General features: G+C 34.4%; 1 protein-coding gene across 1 annotated transcript; it reads right to left on the reverse strand.

Moving 5' to 3' along the window:
- Nucleotides 1-24: 24 nt before the first annotated feature.
- Nucleotides 25-8,509, reverse strand: LOC135172369 (uncharacterized). The gene is made up of 3 exons (XM_064138483.1): nt 8,406-8,509; nt 4,388-7,873; nt 25-3,494 (listed from the first exon to the last, which is right to left on the reverse strand). The coding sequence occupies exon 3, from the start codon at nt 2,703-2,705 to the stop codon at nt 1,203-1,205; it is 1,503 nt and encodes a 500-aa protein (XP_063994553.1). The 5' UTR covers nt 2,706-3,494; nt 4,388-7,873; nt 8,406-8,509; the 3' UTR covers nt 25-1,202.
- Nucleotides 8,510-17,489: the final 8,980 nt, after the last annotated feature.

Here is a 17,489-nt window from a genome sequence, read left to right on the forward strand (position 1 = left end):
TGCAATGTAAATATCCGAGATAAGGCCAACCGTGGGTGAATCTTTGGTTAATTGAACTGTAAATGCACAGGAAGAATTTTTAGGAATTGTTTGATAGTCGTCGTAAGTTATTTCCATCACTACATTATGGAAAGAAAAAGTTTTAGATTCATACGAAAGAGTGGCTCTGAACTCATGGAAAAATTCTGCGCCAATAATTCCGGCCTGAATTATAGGAAGATTGTCGCTCACTACATGAAATTTTATGGAATAGTTATCAATGTTAATTAAAACGGTTCCAAGGGTTTTAATAAAATTGTCAGTAATACCGTGAAGCTCAATAATGTCTTTGTTATTCATTGGGGCGTGAAAATTAAGAGCGCTGATTTTAATTAAATTGACTTCCGCACCACTATCGATCATCATCACCGTTGGTAATTTTAATTGTGATGAGTATAATGTAACGGACGCGATCTTTGTTTTTCCAATTTGCACGTGAGCAATACGAGAATAAGGCTTTAATTCTGTCTGTCCTTTCGAATCGAGAAGTTTTTCTGCAGTAGTCCTCTCACTAGATCCATTGGGTTTTACGGGCGCGGTTAATCTGAGATTTTCAATTGATTTTTCCGTGTCTAATTGTGCTTCTTTTAGATGATGGACATCGCTAGTTTCAATTGATGATGTTTTAGGGTTATTTGATTCCGTATGTGTTCGATTGGGAGGATTTGTAGCTACGGATTCATTAGCGTTAGATAGTTGTTCAGACGCGCGCCGCGCAGTGGTGTTAATGGAACAATCGGAATTTATTTTTGTATTTTCTGTGGAAATTTTAATCTCTGATTCTACTGGGGAAACTATCGCATTAATCGGTTCGTCAGGTATACAATTAATGTTAACGTTCGTCTCTGAATTATTTTTTTCGAATTGATTATTATTAACTGAGTCCTGTACTTTTTTTAACCCCCGGGATTTCTGTCTCAATTCTTCATGATATCCGAGTCCGTACCGCATTAATGATGGTTTTTGTTCCCATAACGCCCTAAGCCCTTCATGTGTTTTGATGGCATTAATTGTTCGTGCTCTTTGATCGACGTATAATTCTTCTATGGTTTTGATCGGGATTTTCGCTAGATCCGCTCCGGAAATATTTATATTACTATTAATTGCGCTTTTCAAAGTGTCCTGAATATTTAATTTAGAACTTCGTAGTGTGCAATCGCGTTTTATTGAGTTCCCGTGGTTGTTCCCGAAGTCGAGGGGAAATTCGGTTGGATTTGATTTTCGCTCGATTGGTTGCACGGGTTTTGAGATAGTGACGGGATTTGATTCGGATTGCTCCCCGTAAACCCGCCAATATTCTGTTCGGGGAGTTGGCCATTTTTTGAATTCATTTCTTTTTGTCTGTTCATGTAAGCTAACTTTCTACAGTTACTCAAGTTATGCCCTGGCGATCGACATAATTCACAAAAAACTCCCGGTATATAGCTTGGTTTATTGCCGTTTTCCTGCCCAAAATTGCTATTACTTGAATAATTTTGAGTACCAGTATTATTAAAGGAACTAAAATTGTTTCGATTTGCAGAAAAGCGATGATTATTCCATGAACCTGGGTTGCTGAAATTCCTGGGATGATTATTGTGATATCTATTTTGAGATATTGCTTTTGAGTTACTAAACCCTTGTGGTGTTTTGCTGAACCCGTTTCGATGTGAAGTTTCGTTGTCCCGTCGATTGAAAACGCGGTTGTCCTCTTGTGGAATGTTTGCATTAACTCCAGAGCTGTGTGAGTTAGTTTGAGTTGTGCCAATAAAATTTTGGGGCTCGTGAAATCGAGTCATGTCGCGTTCGTGGATTTTATACACTTCGATTGTATTTTTAAATGTTTCATCTAGAGTCGTATGGGGTTTAGATAAGCATTGGATACGAAGCGAAGGTGGAAGACCATTCAGAAAGGCTCTAATAGTATCTTTTTCAAGTTTAGTGACATCTTCTACTGTTAAATATTCTCTTTCAAGCGTTTCAGTTTTAATTACATCAGAATAGAGGCTTTTAACGTGGTTAATGTAATCTACAACATGCTCTTGCGATTTCTTGCAAACATTCTCAAGCGCTGCTTTCAATTCATTTGCAGTTTTATAAGGATCAAAAAAGTTGCGTAAATTAGTTTCAAGTTCCAGAGGTGTTTGATATTCCAAATTTTCTAAGGTTATTCGTGCACGTCCTTTAAATTTCTGACGAACAAGTGCTAAAAACATGGGAACGGTAGACTGGTCGAGCATAGAGCATGCACGATTGCAAGCTCTCATAAATTGTGTAACTGTTATATTGTAACCGTCAAAAGAAGGTATATACGAGAGTGCATCTTTAACTGTGATTCTACTCGGAATGTAGTGCGCATTGATAGGTGTATTGCTGGGTTGTGATTGTGCAGTTTTATTTTTCAATAAATCTATGTCATTCTTAAGGGTAGCCATCTCATCCAGAATTACGTTAGTTGCCAAATAATTTTGATTTGAAATATTGGGTCGTTCAAAGTCTCCTTCCGACGGAGAATTACTAGTCTGCGTTTGACATTCTTTCAATTGTTTTACTGAAGCTTGTAGGTCTTTAATTATTTGGGCCTGTTCTTCGATTAATTTCAATCTTTCCAAGAGTTGTTGATTAAGCTCGCGGGCTTCTTCTAATTGCTCTGGTATCTCACCCACATTCGTTTCGTAATTATCCATTTTGATTGATGCAAGTATTGATATCTATATATATAAATTTTGTTAATGTATTTCAAAAATCAAAAAAAAAACAATGAATCTGTATGAATATATATATGGTAACGAGTTGAATTAATCGATTAATTTTTGAGATTTACTTTTTTTCTTTCAGAACAAAAAAAAACTCGAGTAAAATAAAATGAAGGATGAAACGAAAAACGAACATTGGTCAGTATATCGTATCTTCTAGGATGATAGGCGTTAAAAGTGCTAAAATTCATTAGATTAAAATTACGTGTGCGACCAGCCAACTAATGCAATAAAAAAAAACGAAAAAGTGACTGAGAAAAACCCCACACTTAGCACCATTTTTGTTACGTATTTCCGGTGAATTTGGTGTTATTAAAAGAAATAAAATCTCAGTTGGTGTCATTGTTTCAATATTGTCCTTCCGTTTTTGATCTTAGTAATTTAGGGAAGCCGAAATAACAATTTTTAACCGTCGAGCGGTAGCCGATTAAAATTTGACTTGCCGATTTTAAGAAGGACATGCTAGATTGATTTATTTTAACGTTGAGAATTTACCGAAAACCGTAAATAGTGGTTAAACTTTCCTTTTTTGGAATATCAAACGACATCCGGGTAGAAAGAATAAATGTTTTCCTCACGTTACTCACTTTCGTTGTTTCTTTTATAATTAGTCCTTTGGGTCGCTGTCTGGACGGCTGCTTGGCTGGATGGATGATACGTTTTCTGTAGTCTTTTTGAATAAAGTTTTTTTTTTGATTTCACTTATTGACGTTTTCTTTTCTGGATTTCCGAGAGAAACAAAATTAATAAATATATATATATCGAACGAAAACTGTATTTTTAATCGTTGGTTCACTTCACTAAGAGTGCGGTTTGTTTTTAGATTACATTATTTAATTGTTAAATTCTCGTGGGGTTCGCAAGAGACCGTTCGTAAACGAGCATCTTGGGTCGCCTCGGCAAAATTTATCAATTAATTTTACTGAAGATTTGGAATGAAAGAGTTAATTGTTAAATTCTCGTGGGGTTCGCAAGAGACCGTTCGTAAACGAGCATCTTGGGTCGCCTCGGCAAAATTTATCAATTAATTCTATAAAAAATTATGCAATGAAAGATTCAATTGTTAAATTCTCGTGGGGTTCGCAAGGCACCGTTATTTAAACGAGCGTCTTGGGTCGCCTCGGCAAAATTTATCAATTAATTCTATTCAAGAGTGATTTTTCACGTAAGTCAACCGATAAATTCTCGTGGGGTTCGCAAGCCACCGTTCTTAAACGAGCGTCTTGGGTCGCCTCGGCAAAATTTCTCGGTATGATTTGTGTGATGGGGAAGTTAACACTTTTTCACAACACTTGGTATCACTTCTTTTTTATTCACCACAAATTCTTTACTTGTTTGAGACTTGACATGTTTAAATTTAATAATTAAAGTGAATGGTGGCTTTAGAAAAATATTTCATGTAAATGAATCTTATGTCGAAAAATGCGAAAGGTAAAATAATTGTGAGTTCAACAGTGCAGACAGCAAAATTATCATAAATTCAACGGTGCAGAAGGCCAAATTATTCTAAGTTCAAGAGTGCAGAAGGCCAAATTATTCTAAGTTCAAGAGTGCAGAAGGCAAAATTATTCTAAGTTCATAACTCACGAAATTTTTCCAAGTCCACAACTCACGAAATATTTTCTAAGTCCAAAAATAATTTGGAACTTAGTCGATTTAATGTTCCCGGAGCTCTTCGGAGAGATGACTGCTGCTGGCTGATGTTGAAGTTGAACTGCCGTTTCTCTGCGGCACTGAGACTACTCTGACCGATTATTCACCGCGTCGATCGTTGGCGCACGCTATCCAGTAGTAGGGATGGTGGGGATGCTTCGTTTAACGTGCAACTCCACTTGACTGAGAGTAGGGATGGCGCGTGATGCGTATTCATATGTTCTGTGTGTAGTCTCATCTAATGCTGTGACATTCTCTTATGCCTTATTACATTTTTCATTTTTACATTTTTAATTCTTAAAAATTATTTCTGATATTTTGACAATGATTTTTCTGTTTTAAAATTAATTTTTGAACGTGATTTTCACTATAGCTTAAATGGATCCTTTTGGCATCCTCATGGTACTACTATAAGCAATTTTTGTCTATTGACATTGTCTCTTGACAAATTTGACAAAATTCGTTTTTGACCCTATTTTTGGTCTAGAAATACGATTCTAGTATTAAAACTTTTTTGACAATTTTTTATAACATTTCAATTGTTAATAACAATAGTATTTTTCAGTAATCAGGAACAATTATTCATCCATTCAAATGTCCACATTTTATAGCATTTTTCCATAAATTTTCATTTTCTTAACTATACAACTTTCGGAGATATTGACTTGACCTTGAAAAATGTTTATTAACTTTTAATGGCGTTGTTTATAACGTGAAAAATCTAATCAATGGCTCAGTCGTTAGAGGATTCAGTGGACTATTTTTATGGATTTTTCGGTAGCAATTCGTTCATTAATTTCGTGGTTATTAACATTTACAATTAAGATCGCTAATTTATCAAAATTGACATGTTTAAATTGTTGAGTTTTGTTTAATTTTCTTTCATATTCTTGTTCTTGTTATTTAAATGCACTAATTTCGCCAATTTTAGATTTTTTAGGGGTAATTCTTAATGACATGTCAATAGACATTCAGTTTTGTCTATTGACTTTTACAATTTTTTATTACATATTTTTGTAGTTCACAATTTATGCCGTAGTTTCTATATGGGATGTTTTTGCATATGTCCCATAGGGAAAGCGCTATCAATTCTCGAACTTTATTTGCATACACCGATACAAGGATTTGAGTGTGTGTGTATAGTGTGAATTATTTAAAAATCAATATCTTCACTGTTTATGAAGATTAAGAAAAGATTTTTTTTGTTACATATCAAGGATCTACTGAACTTCCTTTTACGATTTTTCTGAATTGTTTACAGGATTTTTCATGTACGTTTTGTTTACAACAATTATATTTGTTAATAATTTTTATCATTTTTATGAATGGAATAAATAGTTTTCAATATATGGAGTCCTTTTTTGTCTGGAAACCATTTCTCTATCGTCAATAATGCGGACGCTAGAATTTTCCAAAGTTTTTGTGGACACACCGATACATGGGTTTGTATGTGTGGGTGTGTGTAAAAGTTTAAAAATGAATATCTTCACTATTTATGAAGATTAAGAAGAGATTTTTGAAATACATATTTAGGATCTACAGAACTTCCTTTTACGATTTTTGTGAATTGTTCGTAGAATATTTCATGTATATTTTGTTTACAACAATTATATTTGTTAATAAATTTTATTATTTTTATGAGTGAAATAAATAGTTTTCAGAATATGGAGTCCCTTTTGTATGGAAACCATTTCTCCATCATCAATAATGCGTACGCTAGAATTTTCCAAAGTTTTGTGGACACACGGATACATGGGCTTGTATGTGTCTGTATGAAACTTCAAAAATAAATATCTCAACTGTTTATGAAGATTAAGAAAAGATTTTTGGTGGGTGCTTACCCCGGTGATCGTTCTTTCTTTTCCACTGATTTGCATTTTGTTGTTATAAATGTTTGTTAATTGTTTATTAACAAATTCTATTTTTTCATAACTTTTCATGGCCATTGTCTTATGGAATATTTAGTTTACGTTATTTCTTGACTTTTCATGCATCCTTTTTGATGCAACAGTCGAATTTATCTATTTTTCTGAATTATGATTTCTCTTTTGTATTTAAATTATTCGTTTTTCTTTTCATTTATTTCAATCGGAGTCATATCATTCTTAGATTGACTCGTATCAATATATACGTGGAAATTTCCAAGATTTCGTCATTTTTGAGAGGGTGCGTTACTCGTCCTCGCGGTTTAACCCTGTTCTAACGTCCCAAAGCTGAGTTTCTTTTAATCATTGGTATGTGGGCTCCTGTATGGTCCCGAATTATTTTTATTTTAAGTAATCATTTATTTATTCTGTGCAATGATTGTATTAAAGGTCATCGGCTTGCGACGTCAGAGGGAGAAATACTGTTCCGTCCTCCGTCAATGTTTCTATCTTTTCATTTCTTTATTTTTATTTATATATAGAATCCTTTTGGTCATTCATCTAAGAATGTTTCGTTACATGACCTCTGGTTGATATATATGATCAGTTATTTATAGCGGTATTTATACTTTGCAATTGCTTCTATTTTTCAGAATTATGATTTCTCTTTTGTATTTCATTCTTCGTTTGTCTTTTCATTTATTTCAATCGGAGTCACATCATTCTTAGATTGACTCGTATCAATATATACGTGGAAATTTCCAAGATTTCGTCATTTTTGAGAGGGTGCGTTACTCGTCCTCGCGGTTTAACCCTGTTCTAACGTCGCAAAGCTGAGTTTCTTTCTAATCATTGGTATGTGGGCTCCTTCATGGTCCCGAATTATTTTTATTTTAAGTAATCATTTATTTATTCTGTGCAATGATTGTATTAAAGGTCATCGGCTTGCGACGTCAGAGGGAGAAATACTGTTCCGTCCTCCGTCAATGTTTCTATCTTTTCATTTCTTTATTCTTATTTATATATAGAATCCTTTTGGTCATTCATCTAAGAATGTTTTGTTACATGACCTCTGGTTGAAATATATGATCAGTAATTTATAGCGGTATTTAGTATTTATATTTGATTGATTTCATCCTTTATATTTTGCAATTGCTTCAAGGGGATATCATTCATAGAAAACGTATGTGAATACGTAACAGATTGAGTTTTTCGTGAGCTGTGGTCGCGAAGAAAACGATGTTGCATCAGTTTCCTTGGTTATTCGGCGTGCTGAAACCGAATATGATGCCAGATTTTGTCTAGGTGCAGCCAAAAAAAAGTGATTCCCACGATGTCGTAAACACGCATATGTATAATCGACTTTTTCTCGAAGACAAATCGTTCAAACGCAAACTTGGCGCATTGCACTCGTGTAGTTCGACGAGACGGAGCTATTGCACGCGGTTTCATCGGCGTACGACAATGTGTACTCAAGTTATATGCCATCATATCGAACCCGAATATCAACTTTTGAGTTTTTCGTGAGCTGTGGTCGCGAAGAAAACGATGTTGCATCAGTTTCCTTGGTTATTCGGCGTGCTGAAACCGAATATGATGCCAGATTTTGTCTAGGTGCAGCCAAAAAAAAGTGATTCCCACGATGTCGTAAACACGCATATGTATAATCGACTTTTTCTCGAAGACAAATCGTTCAAACGCAAACTTGGCGCATTGCACTGGTGTAGTTCGACGAGACGAAGCTATTGCACGCGGTTTCATCGGCCTACGACAATGTGTACTCAAGTTATATGCCATCATATCGAACTGTTACGTATTTCCGGTGAATTTGGTGTTATTAGAAGAAATAAAATCTCAGTTGGTGTCATTGTTTCAATATTGTCCTTCCGTTTTTGATCTTAGTAATTTAGGGAAGCCGAAATAACAATTTTTAACCGTCGAGCGGTAGCCGATTAAAATTTGACTTGCCGATTTTAAGAAGGACATGCTAGATTGATTTATTTTAACGTTGAGAATTTACCGAAAAACCGTAAATAGTGGTTAAACTTTCCCTTTTTGGAATATCAAACGACATCCGGGTAGAAAGAATAAATGTTTTCCTCATGTTACTCACTTTCGTTATTTCTTTTATAATTAGTCCTTTGGGTCGCTATCTGGACGGCTGCTTGGCTGGATGGATGATACGTTTTCCGTAGTCTTTTTGAATAAAGTTTTTTTTTTGTTATTTCACTTATTGACGTTTTCTTTTCTGGATTTCCGAGAGAAACAAAATTAATAAATATATATATATCGAACGAAAACTGTATTTTTAATCGTTGGTTCACTTCACTAAGAGAGTGCGGTTTGTTTTAGATTACATAATTTAATTGTTAAATTCTCGTGGGGTTCGCAAGAGACCGTTCGTAAACGAGCATCTTGGGTCGCCTCGGCAAAATTTATCAATTAATTTTACTGAAGATTTGGAATGAAAGAGTTAATTGTTAAATTCTCGTGGGGTTCGCAAGAGACCGTTCGTAAACGAGCATCTTGGGTCGCCTCGGCAAAATTTATCAATTAATTCTATAAAAAATTATGCAATGAAAGATTCAATTGTTAAATTCTCGTGGGGTTCGCAAGGCACCGTTATTTAAACGAGCGTCTTGGGTCGCCTCGGCAAAATTTATCAATTAATTCTATTCAAGAGTGATTTTTCACGTAAGTCAACCGATAAATTCTCGTGGGGTTCGCAAGCCACCGTTCTTAAACGAGCGTCTTGGGTCGCCTCGGCAAAATTTCTCGGTATGATTTGTGTGATGGGGAAGTTAACACTTTTTCACAACACTTGGTATCACTTCTTTTTTATTCACCACAAATTCTTTACTTGTTTGAGACTTGACATGTTTAAATTTAATAATTAAAGTGAATGGTGGCTTTAGAAAAATATTTCATGTAAATGAATCTTATGTCGAAAAATGCGAAAGGTAAAATAATTGTGAGTTCAACAGTGCAGACAGCAAAATTATCATAAATTCAACGGTGCAGAAGGCCAAATTATTCTAAGTTCAAGAGTGCAGAAGGCCAAATTATTCTAAGTTCAAGAGTGCAGAAGGCAAAATTATTCTAAGTTCATAACTCACGAAATTTTTCCAAGTCCACAACTCACGAAATATTTTCTAAGTCCAAAAATAATTTGGAACTTAGTCGATTTAATGTTCCCGGAGCTCTTCGGAGAGATGACTGCTGCTGGGTGATGTTGAAGTTGAACTGCCGTTTTTCTGCGGCACTGAGACTACTCTGACCGATTATTCACCGCGTCGATCGTTGGCGCACGCTATCCAGTAGTAGGGATGGTGGGGATGCTTCGTTTAACGTGCAACTCCACTTGACTGAGAGTAGGGATGGCGCGTGATGCGTATTCATATGTTCTGTGTGTAGTCTCATCTAATGCTGTGACATTCTCTTATGCCTTATTACATTTTTCATTTTTACATTTTTAATTCTTAAAAATTATTTCTGATATTTTGACAATGATTTTTCTGTTTTAAAATTAATTTTTGAACGTGATTTTCACTATAGCTTAAATGGATCCTTTTGGCATCCTCATGGTACTACTATAAGCAATTTTTGTCTATTGACATTGTCTCTTGACAAATTTGACAAAATTCGTTTTTGACCCTATTTTTGGTCTAGAAATACGATCCTAGTATTAAAACTTTTTTGACAATTTTTTATATCATTTCAATTGTATATAACAATAGTATTTTTCAGTAATCAGGAACAATTATTCATCCATTCAAATGTCCACATTTTATAGCATTTTTCCATAAATTTTCCTTTTCTTAACTATACAACTTTCGGAGATATTGACTTGACCTTGAAAAATGTTTATTAACTTCTAATGGCGTTGTTTATAACGTGAAAAATCTAATCAATGGCTCAGTCGTTAGAGGATTCAGTGGACTATTTTTATGGATTTTTCGGTAGAAATTCGTTCATTAATTTCGTGGTTATTAACATTTACAATTAAGATCGCTAATTTATCAAAATTGACATGTTTAAATTGTTGAGTTTTGTTTAATTTTCTTTCATATTCTTGTTCTTGTTATTTAAATGCGCTAATTTCGCCAATTTTAGATTTTTTTAGGGGTAATTCCTAATGACATGTCAATAGACATTCAGTTTTGTCTATTGACTTTTACAATTTTCTATTACATATTTTTGTAGTTCACAATTTATGCCATAGTTTCTATATGGGATGTTTTTGCATATGTCCCATAGGGAAAGCGCTATCAATTCTCGAACTTTATTTGCATACACCGATACAAGGATTTGAGTGTGTGTGTATAGTGTGAATTATTTAAAAATCAATATCTTCACTGTTTATGAAGATTAAGAAAAGATTTTTTTGTTACATATCAAGGATCTACTGAACTTCCTTTTACGATTTTTCTGAATTGTTTACAGGATTTTTCATGTACGTTTTGTTTACAACAATTATATTTGTTAATAATTTTTATCATTTTTATGAATGGAATAAATAGTTTTCAATATATGGAGTCCTTTTTTGTCTGGAAACCATTTCTCTATCGTCAATAATGCGGACGCTAGAATTTTCCAAAGTTTTTGTGGACACACCGATACATGGGTTTGTATGTGTGGGTGTGTGTAAAAGTTTAAAAATGAATATCTTCACTATTTATGAAGATTAAGAAGAGATTTTTGAAATACATATTTAGGATCTACAGAACTTCCTTTTACGATTTTTGTGAATTGTTCGTAGAATATTTCATGTATATTTTGTTTACAACAATTATATTTGTTAATAAATTTTATTATTTTTATGAGTGAAATAAATAGTTTTCAGAATATGGAGTCCCTTTTGTATGGAAACCATTTCTCCATCATCAATAATGCGTACGCTAGAATTTTCCAAAGTTTTGTGGACACACGGATACATGGGCTTGTATGTGTCTGTATGAAACTTCAAAAATAAATATCTCAACTGTTTATGAAGATTAAGAAAAGATTTTTGGTGGGTGCTTACCCCGGTGATCGTTCTTTCTTTTCCACTGATTTGCATTTTGTTGTTATAAATGTTTGTTAATTGTTTATTAACAAATTCTATTTTTTCATAACTTTTCATGGCCATTGTCTTATGGAATATTTAGTTTACGTTATTTCTTGACTTTTCATGCATCCTTTTTGATGCAACAGTCGAATTTATCTATTTTTCTGAATTATGATTTCTCTTTTGTATTTAAATTATTCGTTTTTCTTTTCATTTATTTCAATCGGAGTCATATCATTCTTAGATTGACTCGTATCAATATATACGTGGAAATTTCCAAGATTTCGTCATTTTTGAGAGGGTGCGTTACTCGTCCTCGCGGTTTAACCCTGTTCTAACGTCCCAAAGCTGAGTTTCTTTTAATCATTGGTATGTGGGCTCCTGTATGGTCCCGAATTATTTTTATTTTAAGTAATCATTTATTTATTCTGTGCAATGATTGTATTAAAGGTCATCGGCTTGCGACGTCAGAGGGAGAAATACTGTTCCGTCCTCCGTCAATGTTTCTATCTTTTCATTTCTTTATTTTTATTTATATATAGAATCCTTTTGGTCATTCATCTAAGAATGTTTCGTTACATGACCTCTGGTTGATATATATGATCAGTTATTTATAGCGGTATTTATACTTTGCAATTGCTTCTATTTTTCAGAATTATGATTTCTCTTTTGTATTTCATTCTTCGTTTGTCTTTTCATTTATTTCAATCGGAGTCACATCATTCTTAGATTGACTCGTATCAATATATACGTGGAAATTTCCAAGATTTCGTCATTTTTGAGAGGGTGCGTTACTCGTCCTCGCGGTTTAACCCTGTTCTAACGTCGCAAAGCTGAGTTTCTTTTTAATCATTGGTATGTGGGCTCCTTCATGGTCCCGAATTATTTTTATTTTAAGTAATCATTTATTTATTCTGTGCAATGATTGTATTAAAGGTCATCGGCTTGCGACGTCAGAGGGAGAAATACTGTTCCGTCCTCCGTCAATGTTTCTATCTTTTCATTTCTTTATTCTTATTTATATATAGAATCCTTTTGGTCATTCATCTAAGAATGTTTTGTTACATGACCTCTGGTTGAAATATATGATCAGTAATTTATAGCGGTATTTAGTATTTATATTTGATTGATTTCATCCTTTATATTTTGCAATTGCTTCAAGGGGATATCATTCATAGAAAACGTATGTGAATACGTAACATGACAATGGTGAGTGCAGTTGCTTTTGTCTGTTTTAGCGACAAAAGCAACTGTAAAAGTCTATTATAGTTTCGTCTTTTTTTTTTTTGTGAAAAATCAACCAATCACGGTCCTTATTCCATAGTTTTGTGGTTTTTACATATTTTATCGTTATGAACTCTATCAGGGGATTCTCCGGTACATTAGCTCGAAAGGATAAGCTCCTAACCCACTGAAATTCAATTAAACATATTATAATTTATTTTTATCTAAGCGTTGCATGTTTGACAGTATTTGATTGATTTTAACTATTCGATTCAAGTATTTCACTATTTAATCTCTAATTATTTGTTGCACTGAGTTTTGCAATCCCACTTCACGTATTTAATGTTCCTAGTTTTTTCTTCATTTCAGTAGTCTTTTAAATGTTTTAATTATTTGTCGACACAGTTTGGCTTCCTTGCGCCAATCGTATTCGTCATTCATGTAAAATTTCATGATTTGAGGATTCGTGTCCAATTTTATAAAGTGCATGTTGCCAAATAGTACTCCTTGTATGACAGCGATGTGTAGTGGTTTGAGTATTTCTTCGAGATTTTCTGTTAAATTGTTAAGCGCTGCCGGTTTTTCCCTTGCTTTTCTGCAGTCTGCGATTTTTGTGGAATACGTAGTAAGTTTATTATATATTTGATTCCTCAGACTAACAGGATAATTCAGTATTAAGGACGCTCGTAACGTCCTGTATCGGATTGATGGATCCATTTTATGTATTCTGTAATCGTAGGTTTAATTTAGATATATATTCGTGTAGGTATTATTGCGAAAAAGGGAGGTGCTTATAAGTGGTTACTTCCCAATTGAGTAAACCCAGGTATTGCTTGCAGTGAACATATATAGATAGATATAGAATATTTAAATTTCATGAAATATTTTTGCCCAATATATGTTTGATTATTTGATTTTTAAATTATTATAGGCTTAAGCGTAGTGTTAAGTGGTCCAAGTCACTTTCGTATAGTTAAATTACGTATTGTCACGTTTGCGAGGTACCCATAGATCTTAAGTATTGGACTTTAATGTAATTGAACATGATATATCATAATAAGAGATACAGTGTAGTAAAATAATAATCTTCTGATCCTGTTCCGCTCGTGTTCTTCGGTATCCTTAGCTCCTTGCTGTTCTGTTGTCCGTTTTGGTATCATGGATCGACTAATGCCTGCGGATCAACTGCCGAAGTCTGGTCATAGTACGTACATTTGTTGTTTTCTTTGGCTAGGATTATTAGAAAGGTATGGGGACTTTCATATGGTAAGGAAGGTTTCGTTCATCCAATGGTGCTGTGACAGGTCTATCTGTATGCTGTTCAATTTTGGTATTCAATTTTCTGCGATTTGTTCTCGTTCTCCACTCATATCTTGCATTCGTACTTCTTGTTAGTAGCGGAGGTTGGATTCCGGTATTCGTTTTCATTGATTTTGAATTATTGCTTGACTTGGATATCTTGGGCTCCCATTTCCAGTATGATGATGGTTATGCTGCTTTGCACTGTAGAGAGTACTTCTACTGCATGCTCGCTCCGTTGTAGTCTCCATTATCCTGTGGAACTTCCCATCGTCGTCACGATCGTGTAGAATGCTTGGTTTACGCATGTAAGGTATTTTGAATATCTGTTGTTTAGTGTTGGTCAGCAAGATTGTGACCTCTCTTTTAAATATTTTGTTTTCATTTTCTTCGTCCTTTTCCAAGTGTACGCGGTATTTTCTGAGTGAGAACATGACGTGAGCATCTTTTCAGCGATAGTTCGAATTGATTTTCGAGTATCAAGAGGTCGGAAGAAGGATATAGGGGAGCAGGTAAGGAAAGCAAAATAGGATTGTGTTTTGTTCGTCGTTGTTGTTTTCTTTTCTTCTTTTCTTTTCAGGCCGAAGGTCCGCAGAACATCAAGTTCGATCCCTGATATCCTGAAGAATTAGGTGCCAATATTCGGAACCTTAAGCCGCAACTGTAGGGCGTTGCATGTTTCAGCTCATTCATGCTGAAGGAATTTCAGGCTTATTCTAAATCTTACACTTCAATTCATAATTTTACATACTACTCGTCAGTGGCCTATCGTTACAGTATTTTATTATATATTCTACTTATTTCTTCACTTGTTTTCAGGTTATCGCAAAGGTGACAATCGATACTCGAACTCATGCCAGCCCACAGTATTGTTACTTCATGAGTATGATTCTAATGTTATGCATATACATACATGTATATACATATGCATATGTATATGAATATTATAATTTTTATTATTTATTTAGTGAGGCTATTTAACGGGATCTGTGTCATTCCGTCGGCGTTCTTTTACCGTTATAATTCAAGCGTTAGTAGCCATTATGAATAGTTAAGTTTAGTATTATTTTTTTATTTTTATTTTGCAAGTTTCTCTCATTTTCTCAAGTTAAGCCTGAAGTAATAGAAAGAATATCCTACCTTTATCTGCTATCATTATCTGTATCTATTTCGTCCGCCGAAATCTCCTCCAATTCTTCGTGACTATCGGTATTTTCTATTTCGTCGATTTTCGCTTCGCAATATTGTTTAAATACATCTAATAATTTATGCATTTTTTCTACTTTCTTTTGCAATTGTCTCGCGATAATTAATATTCGGTGTTTCCTTTTCCTCGCCTCTAAGATTTCTTTATTGGGGTGTCTCCATATCCTAATCATACGAGGGCGCTCATTCGTGTGTCTGTCCATTCCTGATTCTGGAATGATATGAGACGTTTATTTCTTTATTTACGGAAGAAAAAACGTTTCGTTCCATTTATAACTCTATATTTTGCATTCAGTGCATTGCAAATACGTGCTCGTGCAGATTAGTGCTACCTTCACCTAGATTATATAAAAGGGATGCGGACAGCAAAAGTCGGGAAAAGAAAAAAAAAAATTATGTGTCTAAAATATTAAGTGCAGCATGGTAATGTTGCGTGCTCTGTTATTATCTACTTTGTCTAATGTTTTTTGACTAAACTATTTTCATTCTTGATACCGTTTGGAATCAAAAGTTTGGTTGAAAGCGCGTTATTTTTCCCCTAGCCTTAGTTTGCCAAAAATTATGATGTATGTCCAATTTTTGGTTTACTGATTGTTATGCTGAAGGAATTAATAAATGTCGCACAGTGTAGATATTAAATATGTCATGATTTATATTAATGACCTCTGTTATGTTTTTGTTTTAATGTCTACAAATGTTGATTATGAATGTTTGACTCGATATAAAGCATTGAGAGTACATTCGGTACGGGATTATCTCCCAATAAAAAAAAAATGTATATGGACATTATGATTTTATGCACATATGAATGAAAAATAAAAAAAATCTATATCTATATATGTATACATATATATGTAGGTTATTTCATTGAATACAATGCTAGTGATAATTATAAAAAAAATATAGAAAGAGTAGTTTCGAATACTGTATAAAATACTATAAAATAATATTTATTTAGTTATTTATTTTTTTTTTTTTTTTCTATCTTATTTCGCCGCCGTTTCCCTGGGGACCCCTTGGATCGTCACTCCCAAAGTATTTATTGACTCCAAACCCCATTGAAATTCGGCCTTCTCCCCGTCGTGTAATGGAATCGTGTAGGTTATGATTGTTGAGTTTCTATTTTAATTTGTAATTTGTGTTTGCAGCTCTTCATGTAGGGTTCTGAGGAAGATCATGTGGAACCGTAGATTTCGCATCGTTCTTTCCATGAGAATTTTTGAATCTGTGGTGTTTTGGTATTTGAATAACCTATGCATTGTGTTGCTCAACTGATCAGTAGCAGCTTGCATCTTGCTAATAGTCGTCTGCATTTGCCGAATCTTCTCGCAAATATCAGCCGATCGGGTGTTCATCGTTGATGATGCTAATTCTGATGCTGATACTGCTGCTGATAATGCTAATGCTGATGCTGATTGTTGTTGATGTTGATTCTGTTAATGATTTGTGAAGTCAATTGCTAGTTATTCAGGAGGGTAAATGTAACCAGGATAGTTGAAACGTGCAAGATAGTTGTGGACCATCACGATTTCGGACGAGTAGGAAGACATATAATATATTTCCCCTTGATCAGCATCGAATCCACTGTTGATTTCTGAGTGGCTATTTTTCTATTTATTGGCACTATGTAGAATGGTTATTAACAAATACTTCTACTAGTTTGTGTTAGTTGGGGCAGTACTTAAAGCTATACGTGCTTGCGATAGTAATTGCGGATTAATCGGATTAGGAAGGGTGGCTCGTGGCAGTTCACTTGTTGTAGTTATAGTGTTCAATGGCGTGGTTCTCCGGGTGTGTGTTCTCATCTCCGTGTTAAGAGGTTGAGCTTCGATGTTTTCTGGTAAATTATTCGTTTGGTTTCGACGTGTTCTGTATATAAAATAATGTGTAAGTCCTCCAAATAAAGCTCCAAGGATACGGAAGCTCCATCCGAATGCATCGTGTAGCGTAAAACCATGTATGAACACATTAGCAATGCCAATTATCACGTGGATAATAGTGACAATTCCTATAAGAATCGATACTGTATTCCCAAATATTTTGAGTTTTTCCCACGTCTTATAAGCTGCTGATTCCGTCATTTCCTCTACCATCTCCCTACTCAAAAGGTGTTTCATTGAAATAGTTCCGGCTGGCAGTTCATTACCATTGGCGGCGCTGACAAGATTATTCATTACAGTGGCGGCTTCTGCTCGAGTTAATAGTCGGTCACGTAATTTTTCCATATCTGTTTCGCTATAAATTCCACTAGTTGCTAAATTTTCTATTTTTTCATATTCCCATTCTATTGGTAGAGAAGGGTTAAAGGTTGCAGGCGTTGGGGTTTTCATTGGGTCAGGGTTCAGTGCATACCAATATCCATCAATTCTATAAACTGTAGGTATCGCTGAATGGCAGTCAATGACCGTTCCATGTCTAATC

Source organism: Diachasmimorpha longicaudata, unplaced genomic scaffold (assembly GCF_034640455.1).
Source record: "Diachasmimorpha longicaudata isolate KC_UGA_2023 unplaced genomic scaffold, iyDiaLong2 ctg00000265.1, whole genome shotgun sequence".
Lineage (NCBI taxonomy): Eukaryota > Metazoa > Arthropoda > Insecta > Hymenoptera > Braconidae > Diachasmimorpha > Diachasmimorpha longicaudata.